This window comes from Euwallacea fornicatus, chromosome 39, assembly GCF_040115645.1.
Source record: "Euwallacea fornicatus isolate EFF26 chromosome 39, ASM4011564v1, whole genome shotgun sequence".
In the NCBI taxonomy this organism is placed as follows: Eukaryota; Metazoa; Arthropoda; class Insecta; order Coleoptera; family Curculionidae; genus Euwallacea; species Euwallacea fornicatus.
In genome coordinates this window covers 218,044-240,238 of record NC_089579.1, presented here as the reverse complement: position 1 = coordinate 240,238, position 22,195 = coordinate 218,044, and the positions used below count along the sequence as shown (strand labels likewise).

The window sequence follows — 22,195 nt, the reverse complement described above, 5'->3', positions numbered from 1 at the left end:
GGGGACGAATGAAAGAACTAGTGTACAATTATGAAATTCATGATCGAGGTCATCTCAAAAGGCAGCAAAATTAATGGAGGCTGGAATGAGGCCAGCAGTAACCACCACAGAGATGAGACGAAGATGTCGGTGTTGTCTCAGAAATGGCGGTTCCCATTTTGAGAATTATAATTAGTTATAAGTAAATAATATAATTTACATAAATAATAATTACTTATTAAGTTTTTATTCAATTTGTTAAATTGCCCTTTGCATTTTTTCTTTTTTTAATTAAATACCTTATGGAGCATTAAGGCTGCGCCCTTCAATGCATCATTCGAAAGAGCAATGGTCAAAGGAGTTTTTAAAGATATTTGAACGACTCTTCCATTTGCATCTTTCTTTTTCTTTGCTGACAAAGTCAAGGTTTGATATTAGAGAAATTAATTTTTGGAATTTCAAAGCATCACATTTTTTTCATATGCAGGTGCTACTACATGTATGATATAGAGAAAATACATATTCAAGCTGATGCGAAAACCGATAGAGTCACAACGAATGTTCTCTTAAATTTTTAATGTAACTTACACGGAAGTAAACGGCGAATTTGTTAAAATTCGGAAAAATGGCGATATCTGGGAATGCGTGACACTTGACGCGTGACAGCATAATAGTATATATGGTCAAATGCGCTCACATCTTCCCTACCACCCTCTTTCGGATGTGTATCGGTAAACCAAACACCCTGTATATGGCGAACCCTGTATATACCGTGTGTCCTAAAAAAAAATTTCTTACCTACTAAACCATGGAATTATTTGAGCATGAGAGCGTATGTCTTTGATAAATTCGGCGTAATTTCGAACGTAAACGAATCAACCTAACCTCACTTAAAAATACAACTCTGTTCACCTGCACTTTAGTCGGTTTTTATTAAAAATAGTCTTTTCTAAGACTGCACGCACTTGCGTGTTGGCTGATTCAAATTTTACAGGTGCGCAAGATTGTGTTTATTCTCGAAGAAAAAGCATTTATGGTTGAGTCTTACTTGCGGCATGGCGAGTTCATAAATGGGGGACGTGCCTACAGAATTCAACCCTGTCTGCAAGAGTTTCGTGAAAATCACCCCCACATTGCAGTGGCGGAATAGCGATTTCGTCACACTTTGGAATGTGTTGTGAAATTTTTTCGTGAAACTGACAGTGACGAAAGAAAATCGAGAAGTGGTAGACCAATTAAGCGAATCCCAGAACTTGTTGAAGACACGAGGCGAGCAGCACATGGACAAACGATGATTAACACACGTTCATTTCTTCGATGAACTTGACAGCTGACCAGACATGAAATTTGAATGATCTCTAGGCATTACGCAACTCAATAACGTTCATAGTTAATATTGCGTTACGTTAATATCGTAGATCATTAACGTTCTTCTAAAAAATACCTTAATGTGTAATCGTGCTGACTTCAGAATATCGTGTGGCCCTTTGCATATTAGCGTTAATCACAGCAATAACGTTAAATGATTTCGATCAATTTTATGTAAATAAATGATCAGAAGAATTGCTGTTAACTGCGACTGCAGAAAGAGTATTAAAAGCAAGACATGCTCTGGTAGATGACCAAGCTTGACGATCACGTTCCCTTCAGGCTGCAAGTTGAAGTAGCTAAGGAGCTCATGTGAAGACTACTGAAAATCGGCCTCATTTTGAAGAGGCGGAAACCTATCGGCCCCCTCCTCATCGAAAGGGTTCTCTAAGCAAGTTGGTGCTGAAGTTCTTGTTTGGGGAAGATTATGGGGGTAAATACCGTTAAAAATACAAAAAATATATAAAATTATAAATGAAAGGTGGAAGGAAGTGATTTTTTTAGGTCGTCCGGAAATAGCAGACTGCGCGATGAGGACACTTCCGTCTGTCGTTCGAACAAAAAAACGATTTTTCCAAAAATGGACTAAATCAAAAGCAGCAACAGGAAATTTGAAGTTCATGGCCATTTGAGACGATGAAAATGGATTCATGCACGGAATTCAAGTGGAAATATGCAGAAAGTCAGTGGCAACGACCGCGTTTCGGTTCTCCATCAATACTATTTGATTTTAGGCCAAACCAACCCTGTGATAACCATGGCTGCCTGTTTGTAGATTCTAGCTACAGCATGTCCTGTCATCAGCAATATATGTACAAGAGACTGTTTACGTTGAACAATTCCGGAAAATCTGTATAAAACTCTTCTAAGATGTCTTCAGTTCGCCGTTGCGCCTGAAGAGTTACCATTTTCAGTAGGTGTAATTGGCCATAATAGGCATTACCGATACAATTCTCCAAACCAGCCAAACCATACCATAGACTTCTAATTTTTATATTATATTCCCGTAACTTTGCTACCCACCTGACGTATGGTAAGCTTTCGACATCCTTGGAAGTAAGAAAATCTAAGAGGTTGGAGTCTTCATTGTCCACCAAGCGGCTGTCCGCTATATTGTGTAGGACAGGCAATAAAATTTCTACGTCGAAAAAAAGAAAAAAGAGCCATAATTTATGGACGAATAACTCAATATGGTTAATTTCAGATTTCCAAAAACACTGGTAAAAGTGTCATTAACCGCAAAATACAGTGCTAGAGGTGATATTATTGTGATCGTATCATATGCTGCAAATTTCGTATTTCTGCACCTCTCCATGTTGCTCGATCTACAATCGTATTGCCTGAAGGTTGCTACAGAAATTTGAAAAACAGCACCCAAAATCATGATGAATGAGTTTCAAAATTTCCATACTAATGTTGGTTTCTCGATTTGGAGCAAATTCGAAATGAACCAATTGCTCCACCGTGAAACGTCCAGGTTTTCTTGATAGGAAGACGAGTAAATGACCCTATAAAATCACTTTTATATTACATTATTAGCCACAAATCTATTCAATTGAAATTTATCTCATTTATTTACCCCTTGAACTAATCTGCTAAACATAACTGCAACGAAAAGTTCAAACAATTTTCCATGAAACTACCAGTACCATTCACTATTCTAAGTTGCCCCTTTCTGGGTATAGGTCATTCCATACAATTTGAAAACGCCGTCCAAGGGCAACTGAAACTCGATTATGTGCTCAACCATCCACAAAGGTATAGCCCTGCGCACTCCACCCATATACCCCAGCGCCCGACACAACCACGAGATTCAGCTTGACGTTGTGCTGGGTTTTGGTCGGTTTCAGCGCTATGGAATCAGAAGCCCATTCTGAATGCCTAATAAAAAAAAACTGATCAAACCCTGAGACACTCAGAAGGTAATTAATACTGAAGGCAATATCATAATTGCCCTTTTCATGAAAAGTAAAATCCCAAAAATCCGGATCTACACTGTTTTAGTGTTTGGTGCTGCATGGATATCAAGTACCTGCAGTGCTGCGAAACGATGTGTCGTACCCTAAACGAAATTGTAAAGAATGGAAATGAGATTTTTGATTGTTGCAGTTTTCCAGAGATAAATTTTCCCCCCGAAGTTGTCAATTACTCTGAAGGGAACTTAGAAATGCAATTTTGTTCTATAAGTCAGGTTAGGTCAGTTCGCTGGACACAGGAGCGAAGTAGACGTCCGAGAGAGCGTTCTGGCCAAGTCGAGAGATAGAAGCGGACAAAGTGACTGGGATCTACGCGGACTTGGACCAACTAGTGCTAAAGGCGGACAGACCAAAGCTGACGTGGCTAATGAATTGTAATGCGGTCAAATTAAACAGCCGAAAATATACAGGGTACTCCATTTAAAGCTGTGATTGAAAATTGCTCAAAAACGGTAAGTTGCATGAAAAACATTTTCAAATAAAAGTTGTCCGGTAAAAAGAGGGAAACGTCATGAAGCTAATGAATTTTACTCAAAAATGTCATTTTAAGGTCATTTTAAGGTCACTTTAAGGACAACTTTTTTCCCAAATGGCAACCTCGCATTTTTTTACAGATCCTTGTAGATCTTCAAAAAATGAATACGTTTTATTTAAATAAATTTTTTAGTAGCTGTTTTACTGTAAAGTTGTCCTTGATTTTTGTCCAGTTTTCGAGATACTTGAAATTATTGCACTTTTTTCTAGAAAAGTTTTTTATGCATGATTTTTTTTTAAATTAAATACAAGGATTTTTATGAGTTTTAAACAAAATATGCATTGCAAAACTTTTTTTAGAAAAAAAAATTTAGTCATTTCAACTATCTCAAATATTGGACAAAAATCGAGGGTAACTCTGCAGCAAAACGTCTAATAAGTAAATTATTAAAATAAAAGATATTAATTTTTTAAAGGTCTACAAGGATCTGTACTAAAAATACGGGGTTGCCATTCGACAAGAAAATTGTCCTTAAAGTGGCATTTTGGCTAAAGTCAGTATTCTATGACGTGTCCCCTTCTTTACAGGACAACTTTTATTTGAAACTTTTTTTCATACAACGTACCGTTTCTGAATAATCTCCAGTCACAACTTTAAATGGGACACCCTGTACATTAAAGTATTCGGAGATCTCTTAGCCTATTGATTCCAAAGAGTTGATATCGAAAGCAATTGTAATATATTATTCTACGTTGTGAGCAAACACATAGGCACATGGGTAAATTGTTCAAAAGAAGTTATATCAATATCATAGAAAGGCCGTTATAGAATGTTGCGCATGCGCAACATTGCGATTTGTAGGGTAAAGTTTTTGGTTCAGAAAACAACAAAAAATTTAAATTTTTGGAAAATATGACATGTATTCGACCATGACAACTTTATCCCCTTCAAAATGGGCCTCGTTAGATAAGTTACACTTGCAGCAGCGCTTTTTTTCATCGTCGAAACAGTGCTGAAACTCAAATTTTGGAATACTGTTCAGCTCTTTCAGCGGCACGGGCTACGCTGGCAAAACAACTTTTTAAAGTTATATTTATTTTTGGGAACGAAAAGAAGTCGCAGGGAACCATATGTGACGAACGTGGTGCTTGCGGTACCATTACAGTATTGTTTCTAGCCAAACATTCATGAGCAAGCAATGAAGCATCAGCAAACGCACCATCATGGCGCAGAAGCCATGAATTGCTTCGCCACAAATTCGGGCATTTTTTTTATTGCTTTATGACGTTGAATTTAGAGGTAAAATTGTTTGTTGATCGTTTCAACAAAATTTAATGCAAATTCTTTGATCCATTTTTTTTTTAAATCATCGCTCCTGTCCAACATAATCGAACCTTTTTGACTTGTGATCGACTGACTAAATTTCCAATATGTTCACCAATGTACACATTGGTTATAGACATGTTTACCAGTACATCTAGCAAAAGATCGCATGAATAGAATTAATTTAGCTCACAACACTGCCGGAAGACAACGCACGTAAATTAAATCTCAATAAAACGGACAGGGATAAAGTAACTAAAAAACTCGTACACGCGCATATACAGAGCGTCATGGGAAGCGAGTGTTTTTGAAATAATCATAGAATCGTTAGTTTTTCATATACAGTGTGTCCAGGTTAAGTATTTAACACTTTCGTAAAACCTTTTCTTGGATAAGGAAGGGAAAAATGAGTTTCGGTGATAATGAAACGACACGAGTTGTCAATACAAGCCAGAGCACTATATTTTATTTTACGGTATTCAAAGGACGAGATCTATACCTGGACTAACTAATAAGCCCTTCTCTATATCATGCTGTATCCCCTATTTCCCTCTTTTGTTTATATTATCTAGTCGTATATATACTTAATGGGTCCAGACGTTTACATCATAAAGTATGAAAACTGATATTACTATTTATGCCCTTTTTGGATATAAACCGGCAATATACATATCTCTAATACCTTTATTTCTTAATCGATTTTGACGTTTTTTTTCTTTTTTTTTCTTTTTTTCTTTTTTTCTTTTTTTTCTTTTTTTTCTTTTTTCTTTTTTTCTTTTTTCTCTTTTTTCTTTTTTTCTTTTTTTCTTTTTTTTCTTTTTTTTCTTTTTTTTCTTTTTTTTCTTTTTTTTCTTTTTTTCCTTTTTTTTCTTTTTTCCCTTTTTTTCTTTTTTCCCTTTTTTTCCTTTTTTTCCTTTTTTCCTTTTTTTTCTTTTTTTCCTTTTTTTTCTTTTTTTTCTTTTTTTTTCTTTTTGTTAATTAGATATTCAAAATGCGCATTCGTCTAATTCGTCGATCCCTCTTTACCCATAATCATAACCAATTGCATACATTTTTATGGGATCAAATTTCGGAAAATACTATTAGGGCTTTTTTTGGGATAAAAACGAAAACAGATTCTTAATTAGAATGACCTAAAACTTACCTGTTCCGATTTTCATGTTCCTACTGTACAGGATTTTCGAGAAAATCATGTTTTTTACGTAAACAAATTTAAAAATTGGCAAAAAAATTTATTTTAACAATAATTAACTAAATTTTGATATTTACATCTGGCATGTTTCTGGATGAACTGAAGTGGACTTTTGTGCATCGCTGCCTCACCCTTTTAATGTTTTCTGGATTGCGTATAGGAAATTGTTAACCCATCTAAAAATCGACAACAGAATCATATCGATTAATATCAACGAAACTGACTCTAAACTGGAGCCACAAACTCATCATCCTAACAAAACAATCATGAACGAATCTTCGACATTCTAACATCTACGACGGCTCCGTGGAGGCGACTGAAAGATAATAATAAAATGCTACAAGTCAAGAAATGAAATGCTTGTTGAAGCACAACTTTTCCATTCCAAACGGTCGAGCACTGTTTGCTCAAAAAATGCTTTAAGTCACACCTTGTACAAGCACAAACCGAACTGAGTTCGATAGAGAACATACAGGGTGGGCCAACGAAAATGAAACGGTCCAAGTTTAGTGTTCTTAATGTGGTTTAAAAAAAAAATCGCTCGAACACGTCAATTGATTTGTCGAGGGGGAACTTATTTTTAATCCCCTATCTTTAACCCCTTGAGCTGGGTGCTGTTCACCCTTAAAATCTTAAATGGAAAGTGGCGTTGAGTGACACCTTGTTTGAAAGGTCTTTCAATTCTCTTTTCAATTATGTCAAATTTTTGACATGAGATATCATTTTGACATTTTAAATTAGAAATTTTTCCGTTTTATTTCCAAAGACGCTTGCAATTAAAATTAGTTAAATAAATGTTCAAACTGCTGTCCATTAGCTTCCATGCAGTGATAGAAGTTCTCCTCAAATCGATTTCTTACATTATTGAGCATTTCTGGTGTTATAAGATGACACTCGTTAATAATTCGTTGCCGTAAATCTTGTAGGGAAGTTGGTAGGGTAGCATAAATCTTAGATTTTAAGTGTCCCCGCAAAAAGAAATCTAACGGAGATAAATCTGGAGATCTTGGTGGCCATTCAATAGCACCCCTTCTGCCAATCCATCTTCCTGGAAATGCTTGGTCTAAGTACATTCGCACCTGCGCAAATGTATAACGACCTATTTGCGCTATCCCTCAAGCAAAGTACTTGAAACTTTCCCAATAGTTATAAACTCTTTCTTAGTAGAATTGTTGTGCTGACGTGTATTTCATTAATCGAGCTCCTCATTTTTATAAACCTCATTAAGGTGCATTGTTTAACAGTGAATTAAATTCTTTCCCAAGTTGTTTCTGGGTTGGCTCTATCAAGATCGATTGCAGCGGAAATGAACTCTGCAGTTCTTTATTCGAAGATTAAGTATCGATATAAAAGAAAACGCACGATCCCTAGGTTGGTCGGCTCTGATTGGTGGGTTGTGTTGCCTGAAGGGCTGATATTCCCCAAGTGCGAGTGCGTGTCATAGGGTTGAACTCGTTTCATTTTGGAAGAAGAGTGTTTATTGCAAACGGTATCATTTGGATAGCAATTTAGCTCATAATATGCTCTTGGTGCACCTTAATTTGAGTATTCCTTGAAAAGTGTAAATTCTTAAAGGAGCTTGTGTAAAAAAGCTTTTCAGGGTAATAGTGGCCTGGCTATGATCCTGTTCAATACTCTCGTCTTGAGCGAATCATATCAATGTGACATATATTTTATTTTTGTAAGACGGACCATACTGAGTTATTGCTTGGAAATTAGGCTGTGGTTCCCACACAACAATAAGTGTCCACAACAATGGAGCCGTTCAGAATTTCGACCCAAAGAAACAGAAAAAAGAAAAAGGAGCGGTCAAAAAAGAAAGTGGCTACCGGGGACCTCAGAACATTGTCCATCTTCCTCTACATGGACGGAAAGAAGATTTTTAAGTTGACAAAAACTGACTCCAACATAAAAAAAGGGATAAAGGAACTCACCTGCAAATTAAAAGAATTTTTATACAAGTTATACAATAGAAGACGACTGTCAGTGGATCTAGTGGGAAAACGGACGAGCAAGTCGGTACCAATGGGACATAAACAGAAGAATCCTAAAAGCTGGTAACGAGAAGCTCTAGCGCGTGAACCTCTCCACAGGAAAAAAAATTGGAAGGGAAATTAGTGCTCGGAGAGAAGCGGCTCTGGATCTGGATATTTTCTCTGCAGAGACAGCCTATGCAAAGTTCATGAAGACTGAACGGAAAACTTGGCCATCGCAACTACTTATGACCACGGATGTTGCAATGGGAAACCCGGTAACCGAGCTTCCTAGTTACCAAGGCGGTCCTTGTACAAAACAAGGACAAGGAGATTGACATGAGTGCTCTGGGCCTGTGCAAGAAGCTCTACCTGAAACTGTTAGATTTACATAATTTCGACATGCTAGAGAAACTTGCAAAAATCAAATTGCCCCAGAAGGATTGCATAATCATTAGGCAGAAGGCCGTAAAAATCTCAGTCCCTACGGAGAATCAGGGTGTTTTTGGTGAAACGCTGAAGCTCAAGAAAAACTTTAGTTAAGAAGCAAATCTGGTGACCCATCACGTAAACGTATATGTTGCTTGAGAGTTTCAAAAAGATGCCGCAATTCATCTTCCGGGAGTAATCCCCTAAAACATGAAGATCTTTACGACAGAGGTCAAAGAGCTGGAGACCAGGAATTGCGCCCTGTGGTCAAATATGGCTTACGCTGCTACCGTGTTGACAAAAAGTTTTACCTCGTGGGCCATAGTGGTCAACAAACAAAAGTAGAGCACAATGGAGACGATCACAAAAATAAGCTCCACTCTGTGGGATGATTATGAAACTAAGAGGAAATCACTGCAGAAGAAAATCGAAACCGAGAAGAAAACAAAGGGGAAATCGCTTTCGAAGAATCTTGACTTGAGGATATATGCGGTGGCGGTTATAAAATCGAAATGCAATAGATAAAACCGGATAATCCTTTCGAGCTGGCCACCAGTAAAAAACTTGAAATAGCCCAGCACCAATATATTTCCCAGAGGAATCGGCTCCAGCCCAGAAAGAAATTTCCGGGCCATTTTCACCTCCTTCTGAGAGCCAGAACTGCAGACGGTGGTCAAGACACTGAAAAATGTCTTCGCCCCCGGATCGGGCAAACTGTGTGCCGAGGAAGTCAAGTACAGCGTGGAGGCCTTCGCGGAAACTTAGCTATAGCTGAACGCATACAGAAAGAGCAAATTGATTTTAGGTAAAACGGTTTGATTATGAGCGATTGAAGATGAAAATGAGCAAAGGAAATTTCGTCGAAATTAATTGAGACGCAAAAAATTGTTCGGTTTTATTCAAGTCCATTATATCAGCTGACCGCGATGGGTCATTGGAAATTGCTATTGATTTTTGAAACTGGACACTAATCCATGACTCCGCAAGACAAAAGAAAAAATTGGGGGTGCATGCGGTAAACACAAAAAGGATTACTGAGAGAAGTATTTCCCTTTTTTTTATTAAAAAAAATTAAGGGCAGGTGAAATTTTTTAAAATTTTATTCGAATGTACCCTGCTTTGTATAAATTATTTGTTGGAACTTACACCTAACAGAATTGTAACTACAAGAGCAAATTGGAGACTCACTAAAACGCCAGAAGAAAGACTATTCATTACACTAAGGGTAGTTCTTATTTTAATAATATTTATTATGTCTACAATCATAACATTTAATTTCTATAATAATAATCGTTATTAAACCTATGGAGATTCCAAACATCTCTGCTTCCACCAGTTAATCGTGCCTATAGATTGATGGAATTGATAGCCTTCGAAAGATCCTGATGGAGATGGATGTAGTGGTAATGAAACAGTTGAATGTTTTGTGTCTTCCTAGCCCCGATCTAATAATTGATTTAAGAAAAGCACGAGTTCTGCCTTAAACTGCCGACGTTTTTTGTTGGATCATTTTTTCTTGTCAGCAATTCCGATCGCAACTAGGGCTAAACAACAAAGTCCTCGTTTATAAAAACATTATCAGGACAGTTTGGACTTATGGTATCCAGCTCTGGGGTGCTGCTAGCAACTCCAACATCGAGATCCTGCAGCGGTTCCAGGCGAAGACTCTGCGCACGCTAGCGGGTGCCCCCTGGTACGTTACTCTGCATAACGACCTCAAAATAGTAACCATAAGGGACGAAATCTAGATATGTGCCAGAAGGGACGTGATCCGACTAAACAATCACCACAACCACCTCGTGGTGAATCTCCTGGATTCTTCTAGATATTCCAGTAGATTGAACAGACATAACCCACTGGAGCTTGGCGACAGGTTCGGCCTCTAATAGGGAGGGGGTTGGGACGTCAGTCACCCTTCGACCCTTTCTGTTCTTTTCATTTTTAGTTTCTAGTTTCACTTTTCCTTTTCTGTAAGAATAGTTGCGTACTGTCCATGTAATCTAAATTGGGACAGATTGTAACTTGTAAAATAAAGAAAGACAAAATGTCAGCAATTGAACTTTTGAAAAAATTTAAATTGCTATTAGATATTTCGCCGTTTTCTTGGCTTGTTTTGGATTTTAAAAACTGTATCATCGGTCTGGCCTTCAACTCTGCTTCTTTTTTTTTGCGAGGAGGTGGGAATCTTCTTAAAACACCTGGCTTTGACGTGCAGCCAGGTAGTGTCCGACCATCATGTCGCTCGCCTACCCACTAAAACCACCTCCCCTCCTCGCCCCGGTATCGCCTTTCGACATTCCTTCAGGGCCCTTCCCTCTCTCCTCGCAAACTATACGCCGCCGAGGTTGCTCACTACTCCCGCACTCTTCCCGTTTTCCGTTCTCTCTCTCTCTCACACTCTTATCCCACATGATCTTTTCTACCATCCTTTCAAATGCCATCCACTTCTCCTCTGTCTCCACCAATTCGCGCCCGATCATGTTTCGGTCCAGGTTGAGTCCCCCCTCCCTGGTCTCCACACGATACCCCTCCCACTGCGGACACTGCCACGGTGTGCTGCACATGACCAAGCAAGCAAATGCAGGCTAGAAGAAACAACAGCCGCAAGGCTTCCACGGCAATGGTGGGAAAACGAAAACCAGGGCAGCCTTCCTGGATTCTGACCCATCGTTGCAAAAAGAAGAAACCAAGGACCAAGGATCAAGCCGACGAAGAAAGAAGCGTCCGACGGACAGAAGAGGGCAGAAGAACCCCATGTCGGCGGGGTGAATCAGTCAAAAGGAACGAGAGGTAGCAAACGCCTCCTCGGACAGGCAGGAAAAGCCTAGAGCGATAGCAGAACAAAAGGCGATAGTTCCGCTCAACTCTGTTAGCTCACAGATGAAAACAAAAGCGCGGCTCTGAAAGCACGATCAAGGAAATCGAGCGCCAAAACTCGAGATCCTTTGCAACACGGGGTTTTTTAGTGGGTGAAACCCCACACAGGCTGGATGCACGGGCACCAGTATCGTCTTCCGCCAAGATTTTTTATCCCCGGGGTCGCGTCCCAAAAAAAAAAAAAAGCCACGGTGTGTGCTCCGGGGTGTCCATCACGCACTCGGTTTCGTCCCCACAGAACCAGCAGTGGTCACTTCTATCCACTCCGATTCTTCGCAGGTATTTACCGAACACACCGTGCCCAGTAAACACCTGTGACAACGCATACCCCTGTCGTGGTGGTGCGCTTGGACGAGAGGCGCTTTCACTACCCGACTAGAGTTTACGGAGGTTGTAGAATAGACTAAGCACTTGTGTGAATATGTAAATATGTATATATTGTAAATATTAGTTTTCAAACATAATTGTAAAGAAAAAAAGACAATATATCTTGCACGATACTTAAAATCTATCTTGAGTCGTCTCGAGAAGCCAGAGAGAGAGTGTGTTTCCCCGGTCGTTTGTTCCCAATACCCTACCCCAGGAACAAAGGAAAGGACCACCGCGCAGATGCGGGTTAACCCGGGTTCCTTTTTCCCTTTCCGGCAGAATGTTCTAGAATGACCTGCCGGAAGTGCTAGGGGAAGATTTTTTACCAGGTTCTGGAGTACCTAGGGAACCGAAGGGTCACCCTAGAGTACGTCACATTGTCAAGCCTGACAGGTGACAGTTGCTCCGCTACCAGCTCCGCCACACCCCGGTCTAGTCCACTTACATTCGAACCACCGCCTTACGCTGGGCACGAACACTTTCATCCTGCCATCGTACTTGGCCCACTCTTTCTCCCATTCGCTAATTACCCACTCGCTCGCTTCGCTCCTTGATTTCTTACCTCGCTCCCACACCCTTCTTCTCTCTTCCACTCGCAGTCTCACCGGCGGTATTTTAGCCAACACCAACACCGCCACGCCCGGAGCCGTCCTGTATGCAGACGCCACCCTGATTGCGAGCGATCTGTTTGGTCGTTCCAAGATGGCGTTGTACTTTCGGTACGTCAGCTCGGTGTTCCTTCAACTCTGCTGTATTTTCTATTCATAGTTCCTTTGACTTTTCTGATTTTTTAGAACGAGTCAAATCGGGCGTCAGTGTGGAAAACTGCCACGAATTGCTTCCATCGAAATCCGAAATACTTTCACTAAGACTATCGTTTGTGTTTTGTTCTTCAGAGGTCGAAGGCTCGTCATAATTTCCTTTCATTCTTTTATGCCGGCTCACGAAATCTTTTAAAAACGGCACCCTCTTGTAGAACACATTGTCCCACTTACTGCGTTCTTCATTTCCCGTCATTGTTGTGAATAAGTATTTCTTAAAGAGTTCCATTTTGTTTTACAATTTGCAATTACAACGGTCAAAATTAATAATTTTTTCAGATAACTTGTTACAAGCGAACGCTTTCAATAATTTCATTACTACTTTCGAGTTGGAGCATTTATTTAGGAAAAATAGTATTGAAGAGATGCAAAGCAATCTGGGACGCTTTGTCTCCCATTTATATGATGTTTTAACGAATAGGACAAATATAGTGGTTCGATAGCGGGTGATAAAGCGAAAAAAATGCTTTTTAAAATAATGTTTTAAAAAGAAGCGAACGACACGTGAGAGATGACAGAGAAAAGCACTGTTACTACTTCATGACTTGTTCATATAGAGCTCTACGTATATTACTGTAGCTGTCATTTTTTACTTAACCTTTATTTATACTGTGGCGGTGCCAGCTGAGCGTCAAGCTGTCAACTGTCAGACTATGACAGTTTGACGTGCACCTAAACAATATGTCGGTTCCCTAGCCGATTCAAATAGCCGGCGGGAGAACTGACTCAAACTTCCGGTGGTACCTTCCAGAACGTTCGGCCGAGAGGGTATTAAAGGGAGGGTTGCGCTGCGACGCACCCTCTTTGTTCATCTCCACCCTACTGACCACACTGTGTGGACGCATCTCCGGCTCCGTACAATTGCTGGGTGAAGTAAAAATCTAGTCCTAAGGTTTCAGTTTTATTGTGCTCGCAATATAAACATTTACAAGTGAGATAAATCATCCACATCCCGTGCATAGTCAAGATTCGGAAGTGTAAACGCTACAACGCCGATTTGGACAAACAAATAAAATTATATTCAAAATAAAGCTTCGTGAAAGGCGATGTTTATTAGGGAATCCAGAAAAGAAGAACTCTTGATGGTTTTTGCTCAGATTTTAATAGCTCAACTCTACACATTTCTAGTAAAACATGGGAGATAACCTCAATTATTTAGTATATTTGAGTATTATTCTTCTTTACAATTTATTTGAAGTTGGTAAGTTCATGTTCTAAAGTAATTTAATTAAAGACCACTCCCATTAGTAAATAAGTCATTGAAGACATTTCTGACTCAAAATATTTTAGGCGAAGCTGTACGTTGCTACCAATGCAGCTCCTCAGAAGATCTCATGGGCAAAGACAACTGTGGGGCATACAAGAAGTTTGATAAGGTGGCCCATATAGCAATAGAGTGTAATGGTGAAGAAAGTCACATGCCTGGTTCGTTTTGTATGAAAGTTACTCAACAGAGTCCTAAAGGGTTCATATGTAAGTGTTTCTTCATAATAATTCAAAGTACATATTTAGTACCTTACTGACCTGAACCAAGAACAAGGTTATACTAATTTACCTTCTTACATATCTACTTCATTTTAGTCAGCAAATATTTAATAATTTTGTATTCTTAAATTATTTCATTTATTATTAAATTATTAATTAATATTATTAAATTATTTTCTTATGTTAAAGGGGATGGACGATGGCGTCAAGTCATTCGTCGCTGTGCTTCAATAGCAGACACTGGAGTAACTGGAGTTTGTAATTGGGGCGTTCATGATAATGGTGTCTATTGGCAGGAATGTTACTGTTCAGAGGATGAATGCAACGCTTCTATGTTAAGTAGGTTTTCTAACTTTTTACTGAGTTTGATCTGCATTTTGGAATTTTATCGGAGAATTTACTTTTAACAACCTAAAATTTAGTTACAATATGTAAGTAATCTATATTTTGAATAAGTGTCAGATATGTGTTCAAAGCTTTAAATAGGGTGATCGTAACGTATCCGTCCAGAATTGTACTAAGATCTGGCTTTTTATGATTAGTATTTGAAAACCCATTAATAATTTTTATTAAGTAGTCTTAAGAGTTAAGTCTGATATGATTAAGATTTCTCAATTTTACATAATGATGACTAAATGCACTGACAATGAGGAAAACTGTAAGCAGGTTTTTAACCTATATTCAAGGTGCTCCGGTTTATAGTAGCAGTACTTTAACAGTCGATAGAAGACCTTTTCTTAAGATGAAAATGTTTTATAAATATATATTGTAAATGGCTCAGTTTTTGAGATACAGGGTAGCAAACTTGACTTTTTTTTTCATTTTTAGTTCCTAGTTTCACTTTTCCTTTTCTGTAAGAATAGTTGCTTACTGTCCATGTAATGTACATTGGGACAGATTGTAGTGTCAGTGTACTACTTTCGAGTTTGAGCAACTATTTAGGAAAAATAGCATTGAAGAGATGCAAAGCAATCTGAGACGCTTTGTCTCCAATTTATATGAACCACCACCAAAAACAACTAACAATGCTTGAATGGTTAGACATCGCAAGAAAATTTAAGAAATTTAGGAATTTTCCTAATTACATTGGATGCATAGATAGAAAGCATATTAGAACGTAGCGTACAATAAGTGCCAGTTTGGCATATTATAATTACAAATATTTCAACCTCAGTTCTTCAAGCAGTCGTAGATGTCGATACAAAGTTTATTTCATTCGATGCTAAGGATTTCGCAAATATTAAATGCTCCATGGTTCGTCAGTAATGCAACAATTCATCGAGATCTGAATATCTCCACAGTCCAAGGGGAGATTAGCCGGTTAGCAGCAAAGTACCGAAGTAGAATTGAGGGCCACCCGAACCCTCTCGCCACCAACTTATTAAATGATAATCGGGAGAGAAGACTCAAAAGAGCCATACCGAAGAGGTTCTAGAATCGCTCATAGATTTTTTTTAAATTTGTTCTTATTTTCGCTTACTATCAACGTTTGATATTGAATATTAAGTCACATCGTTAAAAAATCGTATGCGACTACTGAGCTGTGTTACAAGTACAGGTTAATTTAAATTTAATGTTTCATCTGATCTTCTGAATGCTTTCCGATTTACAAATGTAAGCAGATTGTAAATAGTTACTGAAAAGGAAAAAAAAAAGATGATTTCGGACGAAACGGTGATAATGGGATTTTCCCCCTTCAAATTTTGGAAAATTATCTCTTAGGAATGAATTGAACAATTCAAAACCATGACAAATATTTTTAAGCAATAATGATGTATTGCCTCTTGTTTTCATTGGAGGTGAGGCGTATGTATTACCAGAAAATTTAATAAGATCTTTCAATATTAACAAATTAACACTTCTACATACTACGTACAAATGTTTTTACATAAAACGAGGACCAGGAGATCGACGCCGAAAACGAAATTATCTGTTGCTTTTATAAGTAGGAAGCTGGAATCCATACGTCACTTTCGGTCTTAATTTTGCCTTTCTTCGGATTCTAAGTTAGAAAAAATTAGAAGAAAGCCTTGTACGCTTTTCAACATCATATATCAACAGTCACCATTTTTTTCTTTACTCAATCCCATTTTTTCAACGATTGATTAAGCTTAAACATTTACTCTGAGTCCCCAGTTAGGTCCAGCTGCACCTTCCTAGCCTCATTTTTGAAACTGACTACTGTGTATCTTTAGGAGAGAAATCACATTGGTACTGGAAATTTTGTTTTAGTTCAACATACCCATTTTCTGTATGTTGGTCCCTGGGAGTGTAAGGTATAAAGATGTCATCACCAGTTTTGACCTTCTTAGATTTCTCATTATACAGAATGTCCATTTTTCAGGAAGTTTAGTTTCTACATCCAGTCTAAAAAATAATAATTGCAATCAAAATATTTTTATTTATTTTGTGTATTCTAAGAGATCCTAAGTATTATTCTTCAGTGGGAAACCATTAATCATGCTTTAAGCAGTTTCTTTTTATAGTTTTTATAGTATCAGTGTTGTGTTTGATTCAGATCTATTCACCTCAATAACACTCAAACCAGCTTTAGCAAAGTCAACCAGAACTTTTGGCAGTGTTGCAGAAAACAATAATGTCGGTCTTGAGTCAGGCAAACGCCCTACTATCTCAGTCAATTGTTCACTGAGTCCCATTTCAAACAGTCGATCAGCTTCATCAAACACTACATATTATATGTTGCTTAATTTCAAATTAATTTCAATACAAACATGAAGAAACCTCCCTTAAATAGCCTCAATTTTATACAACCACCTCACACCCTGTTTAAAAGAAAAAAGTACCTGGTGTAGCTACAATAATACCAGGGTTGCCATGTCGGGCTGAAAACTGATCCATTGAATCACCACCTAGGATTACTGCAGCTTTGAGATTCATAAATTTGCCAATTTCTTCTTTAATAACTTTCAGGGTCTAAATGATAACTAAATTAAATATGATATGGGTTTGAAGAATTAGGAAAATCAAACCTGTAGGGTCGATTCTCTTGTTGGTGACAATATCAATGCTCGAGCACCAGCTTTCATGCTTCTCATTTTTAGTTTCTCAAACATTGGAATCAGAAAAGCTGCAGTTTTGCCACTGCCAGTTCAAGCTAAGTCTACCACATCTTTGCCTTTGAGAAGCAGTGGTATGGTCTGCGTAAAATTACCTATTATAAGAAAACAAGACAATTATATTGACAAAGGTAAAACTACCTTTCTTTGAATTGGTGTTGGCTGCTTGTAGTCCCCTTTAATGATTCCCTTCAGCACGTTAAAGCTCAAATTCATGGACTGGAAGCCTCCCGATTTCTTTCAAGATTTCTTAAGGTTTTCTGTTTCATTGAAGATTTCATGGTTTTGTTGGGATCCGCAAATCCTGGTACGTCCACCATTTTTAGAGAATTTTACTGTCTCTTTTAAAGAGCACTTTGGTATTAAAATTTTTGTGTTATAAATTAGTTAATTCGAAAATAAAAATACACTAAATTTCTAGCCGCTGTCCCGCCTTGCAAGTTTTAAAAACAGATAGTTAGGTTAATTCAGCCGTAATAAATCAAACTCGTTTCCTAATATCTGTCAAGTTGGTTTTTCTATATCTTATAGAAAAGACAAAGAGAGATATTACATTAGCTACTCCTACCAATGAAACTACCGAAATAAAATCATTGTCGCGATGCCAAGTTTATCCTAACGAAGTAGATGTAGGGAAATAGTGAAAAAAAGGTCTGAAGCAGAATAGGTTAATTCAGGTGTATATGAATATATCAGGTTGAGAATATAATTGTATCGTATATTCGTAGATAAAACTTTAGAATTTTGGCTTCCAGAACTTACAAGTATGAGAAAACAGTGATACTTCAGAAAATACTTTAGTTTGTATGTCTAGAAAGGCAACACTGTATTCTTTCTGACCTTCGAATTTTCGGTTTGAAAATTACGGAATTATTAAGTATGGATAGTTAAATAATTCATGAATTGTTTATATTATATCAATTTTCATTGTATTTTGGTCATTTTCCAACAACTTGGATATTAGTAAACATATTAAGTTATACGTATTTTTTTATATACACTAATATACCTTAAAGGTTCAGAATTCAATATTTTAATCAGTTAAATTGACAAAAGTTTACAAGTACCGTTAAGTAGTAAAGTAGTGGAAAGTAGAAAGTGACCCCAATATTCTCATTAATACATTTTTAGGCAGTCTTATGTGTTGTTTCATTGAAAGTAAAGAGGATAATTTGATAGTTTACACAATAAATATAAGATAAACCTTTCAGAATGTTTCCTAAACGAATTCAATCAATAGTAAAGTATACTTTAATTGGGGGGGCCCTAGGAAGCACAGCTTTCAGTTTACAACGTAATCAGTTTGAATGGAACTCAATAGGAATAGTTCGATTCAGCAGAGCAGCACTGACAGTGTTTAAAATAGGGTCCATTTATCAATATGATTTGTATAGCAAAGGACTTGATAAAAAGTCTGTAGAATACAAAGAACTGAAGGTAGGTTTTACTAGTGTGCATTCTTTGTTACGAGAATTTAATAAAATTTTCAGCATGCCTTTTTTTACAAAATTTTCATAATATTTATAATGTGACATTCAATCAAATGGTTCATAAAATTTCTGTTTTTAAGTCAATTTGTCACAAAAGATCAGCTGAAAAACTTTTAGACCTGTGCTGTGCCAATCGAGGTGTATACATTAAAGTAGGGCAGCATATAGCTGCCCTTGATTATTTGTTACCCCAGGAGTATGTACAGACTATGAAAGTTTTACACAGCCAGGCTCCTACAACTAATGTGAAAGACATATATAAAGTCATTAAAGAAGATTTAAAGAAAGATGTGAGTTTTTGCTTTAAAAGTAACATTAAAGTTTTCTGACCAAGGGAATAGGTTTCAGAAATATTTCAATCTATTGATCCTGAGCCTTTAGGCATTGCTTCATTAGCACAAGTTCATAAAGCTACACTTAAAGATGGGACGGTGTTAGCTATAAAGGTCCAGCATCCATATGTGCAGGGTAGGTACTATTTGATTTTCTCCCTAAAGCATGTTTTAAAAGAAAAATTTTGAAGGCAACTCTAAGGTGGACATGAAAACTATGGAGTATTTAGTAAAAATAATGAGTTGGGTTTTCCCAGAATTTAAATTTCAATGGCTAGTAGATGAGTCCAAGGAAAATATTCCACAAGAGTTGGATTTTGTTCAGGAGGGGAAAAATGCCGAGAAAATTTCAAAAATTTTTGAGTATGTTGATTGGCTTAAAGTACCAAAAGTTAGGTGGATTATTTTTCTAATGCGTAAAACTATGTATTTACTTGGAAATTTTCAAGGTGGGAACTTACAACTTCAAGAGTTCTTTCCATGGAATTTGTGGAGGGAGGGCAAGTGAACGATCTGAATTATATAACACAACACCAAATAGATCCTTATGAAATATCCATAAAATTAGGCCAGTTATACTCAAAAATGATCTTTATCCATGGGTTTGTTCATAGTGATCCTCATCCTGGCAATATCTTAGTTAGGAAAAGTGAGAAGGGACACTGTGATATTGTTTTGTTAGATCATGGATTGTACGCGGTAATATCAAATTTTCACTTTGACTTTTATATGCTCAGGAAAATTTATCTTTAGACGCTAAAAGATGAATTTCGAATTAATTATGCAAACTTATGGTTGAGCATTTTGGATAGAGATAGGAAAGGGATGAGACAGTACAGCAAAAATTTAGGAATTGAAGGGGATATTTATGGATTATTTGCTTGCATGGTGACTGGAAGAACTTGGGAAACCATTATGAAGGGCATGGACAGGTATTACTGTGGAGTTTAGGAATCCTTATATGCTTAGGCAACTAAATGATGTTGCAGGCAAACTTTCACAAAAGGTGAAAAAGCCTTTGTTCAACAACATTTCACAGGTCTGCTTCCACAAATTTCCTCGGTTTTGGAGAATGTTAATAGGCAAATGTTGCTGATTTTAAAAACTAATGACCTGATGAGAGGTGACCACATACTGGAATGTAGCAAGTCTACCGGTATGAAATGAGCGTTATTTTGTGAAAATAAAACACCAATTCTAACAAGAAAAGAAAAAAAAATTATTCAAAATGTTGACCATTGCTTTCTACACATTTTGACCACTTTTCTGGCAATTTATGGATACCACGCCAATAGAAATGTGCCTCTTTGGCATCAAACCAATTATACACCCAATTTTCTACTTCTTCGTAGGAATCGAAGTGCTGCTCAGCCAATGCTTGTCCTATCGATGAAAACAAATGGTAATCCAAAGGAGCCAAATCTGGTGAATATGGTGAACGGAGTAGCAACTCCCAGCCAAGTGTTTTGATGGTATCCTGAACCAGTGTTGCTTTGTGTGCAGGTGCGTTGTCATGGAGCAAAATTACCTTCCCGTGTCTTCTGGCCCATTCTGATCGTTTTTCGATCAATGCATTGTTTAAATTAATCAATTGTTGTCGATAGCGAACAGTATTAACGGTTTCATCAGGTTTTAAAAGCTCGTGATGCACCACATCTTTCTGATCCCACCAAACACACAACATTGGCTCCTTGCCGAATCGATCAGGTTTTGCAGTCGATGTTGATGGTTATCCCGAATCAACCCACGATTTTTTCCGTTTAGGATTTTGAAAATAAATAAATTTTTCATCTCCAGTAACAATACAAAACAAAACTGATTTTCTTTCGTGCCTTTGAAGCAAAATTTCACAGGTGTTCTTTCGGTTCTCCATCTGTCTTTCATTCAATTCATGCGTCATCCATTTTCCACAGTTTTGGATCTTTCCCATAGCTTTTAAACGATCAGAAGTTGTTCGTTGTGCAACATTTAACATTTCCGCCATTTGCTTTTGACTTAAAGCGTCATCTTCATCCAATATCGATTGCAGTTCGGCGTCTTCGAACTTTTTTGGTGGTCTGCCACGTTCTTCATTTTGCACATCAAAATTGTTATTTCTGAATCGTTGAAACCATCTTTTGCACGTTGCTTCTGATGAAGCATGATCACCATATACCTCGACAAGCATTCGATGCGACTCTGCAGCACTTTTCTTCAAATGAAAGCAAAAAATTAATGCTTTCCGCAAATAATCATTTTGTGGTACAAAATTCGACATTTTTGGCTCATTGAAATAATATATTGGTATTTGTTCAAGGACTTGATTTGTACTAAATATGTTTGTCAGGTTGCATACCAACCAAGCAAACCAAAAAAATGGTTGGCTTACAACAAATGCCCTATATCGAGACATTTATATCCTGACGCTCACTTCATATCGGTATACCCGGTATATAGACCATTATGTTTAGCGGTAATTTTCCTTAGGTATTGAACACACGTTAAGGACGAGTACAAGGATGGGGGCTTTCAAAGTAATGTCTCAATGTTGTGTGCAATCAATTTATGATCACAGATATGGGAAGAGCGACAGTAGACTGGAAAAGGTGAAAGTTATGTTAGCAGAATATTGGTGTTTGTTTAAAATAGGAGTTTACTATACGTTTTTAAATTTGAAACATTTCACAGGAATTTGATTCTGGGGTTATAAGATTATAGTCACAATGTGTAAACTGTAATATTGTTGTTATTATTATTATTACTAAGAATATTTATATGGTACTCTTTATTTAGATTCATTTTAGTCGTTATAGGTTTGGATTAAATTTTATAAATCAATTTTTAAATTATTATTGTTTTTAGTGTTAGTCTTAAAAAATATATAATGCTGTTGGATAAAAAGGCTTGATCTACACACCAATAAACTACTACGTGAGATAACATCTGATAACGTCCTAGTAATAGAAATTACATATTTATTAGAAAAAACACTAAAATCGATAGAAACTTTCTGGAGTACGAAAAATTAAATAAATTTGCCAAATTCACGT

General features: G+C 37.3%; 2 protein-coding genes and 1 pseudogene across 4 annotated transcripts; 2 read left to right on the top strand and 1 right to left on the bottom strand.

Annotated features, from left to right (window-relative positions):
* The first annotated feature begins 13,528 nt into the window (after positions 1-13,528).
* Positions 13,529-14,992, top strand: LOC136349671 (UPAR/Ly6 domain-containing protein crok-like). Its single transcript, XM_066301372.1, has 3 exons — positions 13,529-13,983; positions 14,073-14,255; positions 14,457-14,992. The coding sequence occupies exons 1-3, from the start codon at positions 13,917-13,919 to the stop codon at positions 14,672-14,674; spliced, it is 468 nt and encodes a 155-aa protein (XP_066157469.1). The 5' UTR covers positions 13,529-13,916; the 3' UTR covers positions 14,675-14,992.
* A 94-nt stretch (positions 14,993-15,086) lies between these two features.
* LOC136349667 (ATP-dependent RNA helicase DDX54-like) lies at positions 15,087-18,243 on the bottom strand (annotated as a pseudogene).
* A 110-nt stretch (positions 18,244-18,353) lies between these two features.
* LOC136349662 (aarF domain-containing kinase 1-like) lies at positions 18,354-21,994 on the top strand. 3 transcript variants are annotated; one of them, XM_066301355.1, is made up of 9 exons: positions 18,354-18,502; positions 18,556-18,781; positions 18,915-19,124; positions 19,176-19,302; positions 19,358-19,562; positions 19,616-19,865; positions 19,920-20,098; positions 20,156-20,289; positions 21,633-21,994. In XM_066301355.1, exons 2-9 carry the CDS (start codon positions 18,557-18,559, stop codon positions 21,839-21,841), a joined length of 1,539 nt encoding a protein of 512 aa, XP_066157452.1. In that variant the 5' UTR covers positions 18,354-18,502; position 18,556; the 3' UTR covers positions 21,842-21,994. The 3 variants fall into 3 exon arrangements, with proteins under 3 accessions (XP_066157452.1, XP_066157453.1, XP_066157451.1); XM_066301356.1 differs by lacking the exon at positions 21,633-21,994 and adding an exon at positions 20,519-21,093 and having other exon boundaries at positions 18,392-18,781; positions 20,156-20,322; XM_066301354.1 differs by having other exon boundaries at positions 18,409-18,781.
* Positions 21,995-22,195: the final 201 nt, after the last annotated feature.

Excerpts from the sequence above, each read along its gene's own strand:
- LOC136349671 (XM_066301372.1), top strand. The coding sequence starts at position 13,917 with ATGGGAGATAACCTCAATTATTTAGTATATTTGAGTATTATTCTTCTT. Across the intron at positions 13,984-14,072 it reads TTACAATTTATTTGAAGTTG|GCGAAGCTGTACGTTGCTAC; the intron begins GTAAGTTCATGT and ends AAAATATTTTAG. Across the intron at positions 14,256-14,456 it reads GAGTCCTAAAGGGTTCATAT|GGGATGGACGATGGCGTCAA; the intron begins GTAAGTGTTTCT and ends CTTATGTTAAAG.
- LOC136349662 (XM_066301355.1), top strand. The coding sequence starts at position 18,557 with ATGTTTCCTAAACGAATTCAATCAATAGTAAAGTATACTTTAATTGGG. Across the intron at positions 18,782-18,914 it reads TAGAATACAAAGAACTGAAG|TCAATTTGTCACAAAAGATC; the intron begins GTAGGTTTTACT and ends TCTGTTTTTAAG. Across the intron at positions 19,563-19,615 it reads CTTAAAGTACCAAAAGTTAG|GTGGGAACTTACAACTTCAA; the intron begins GTGGATTATTTT and ends GAAATTTTCAAG.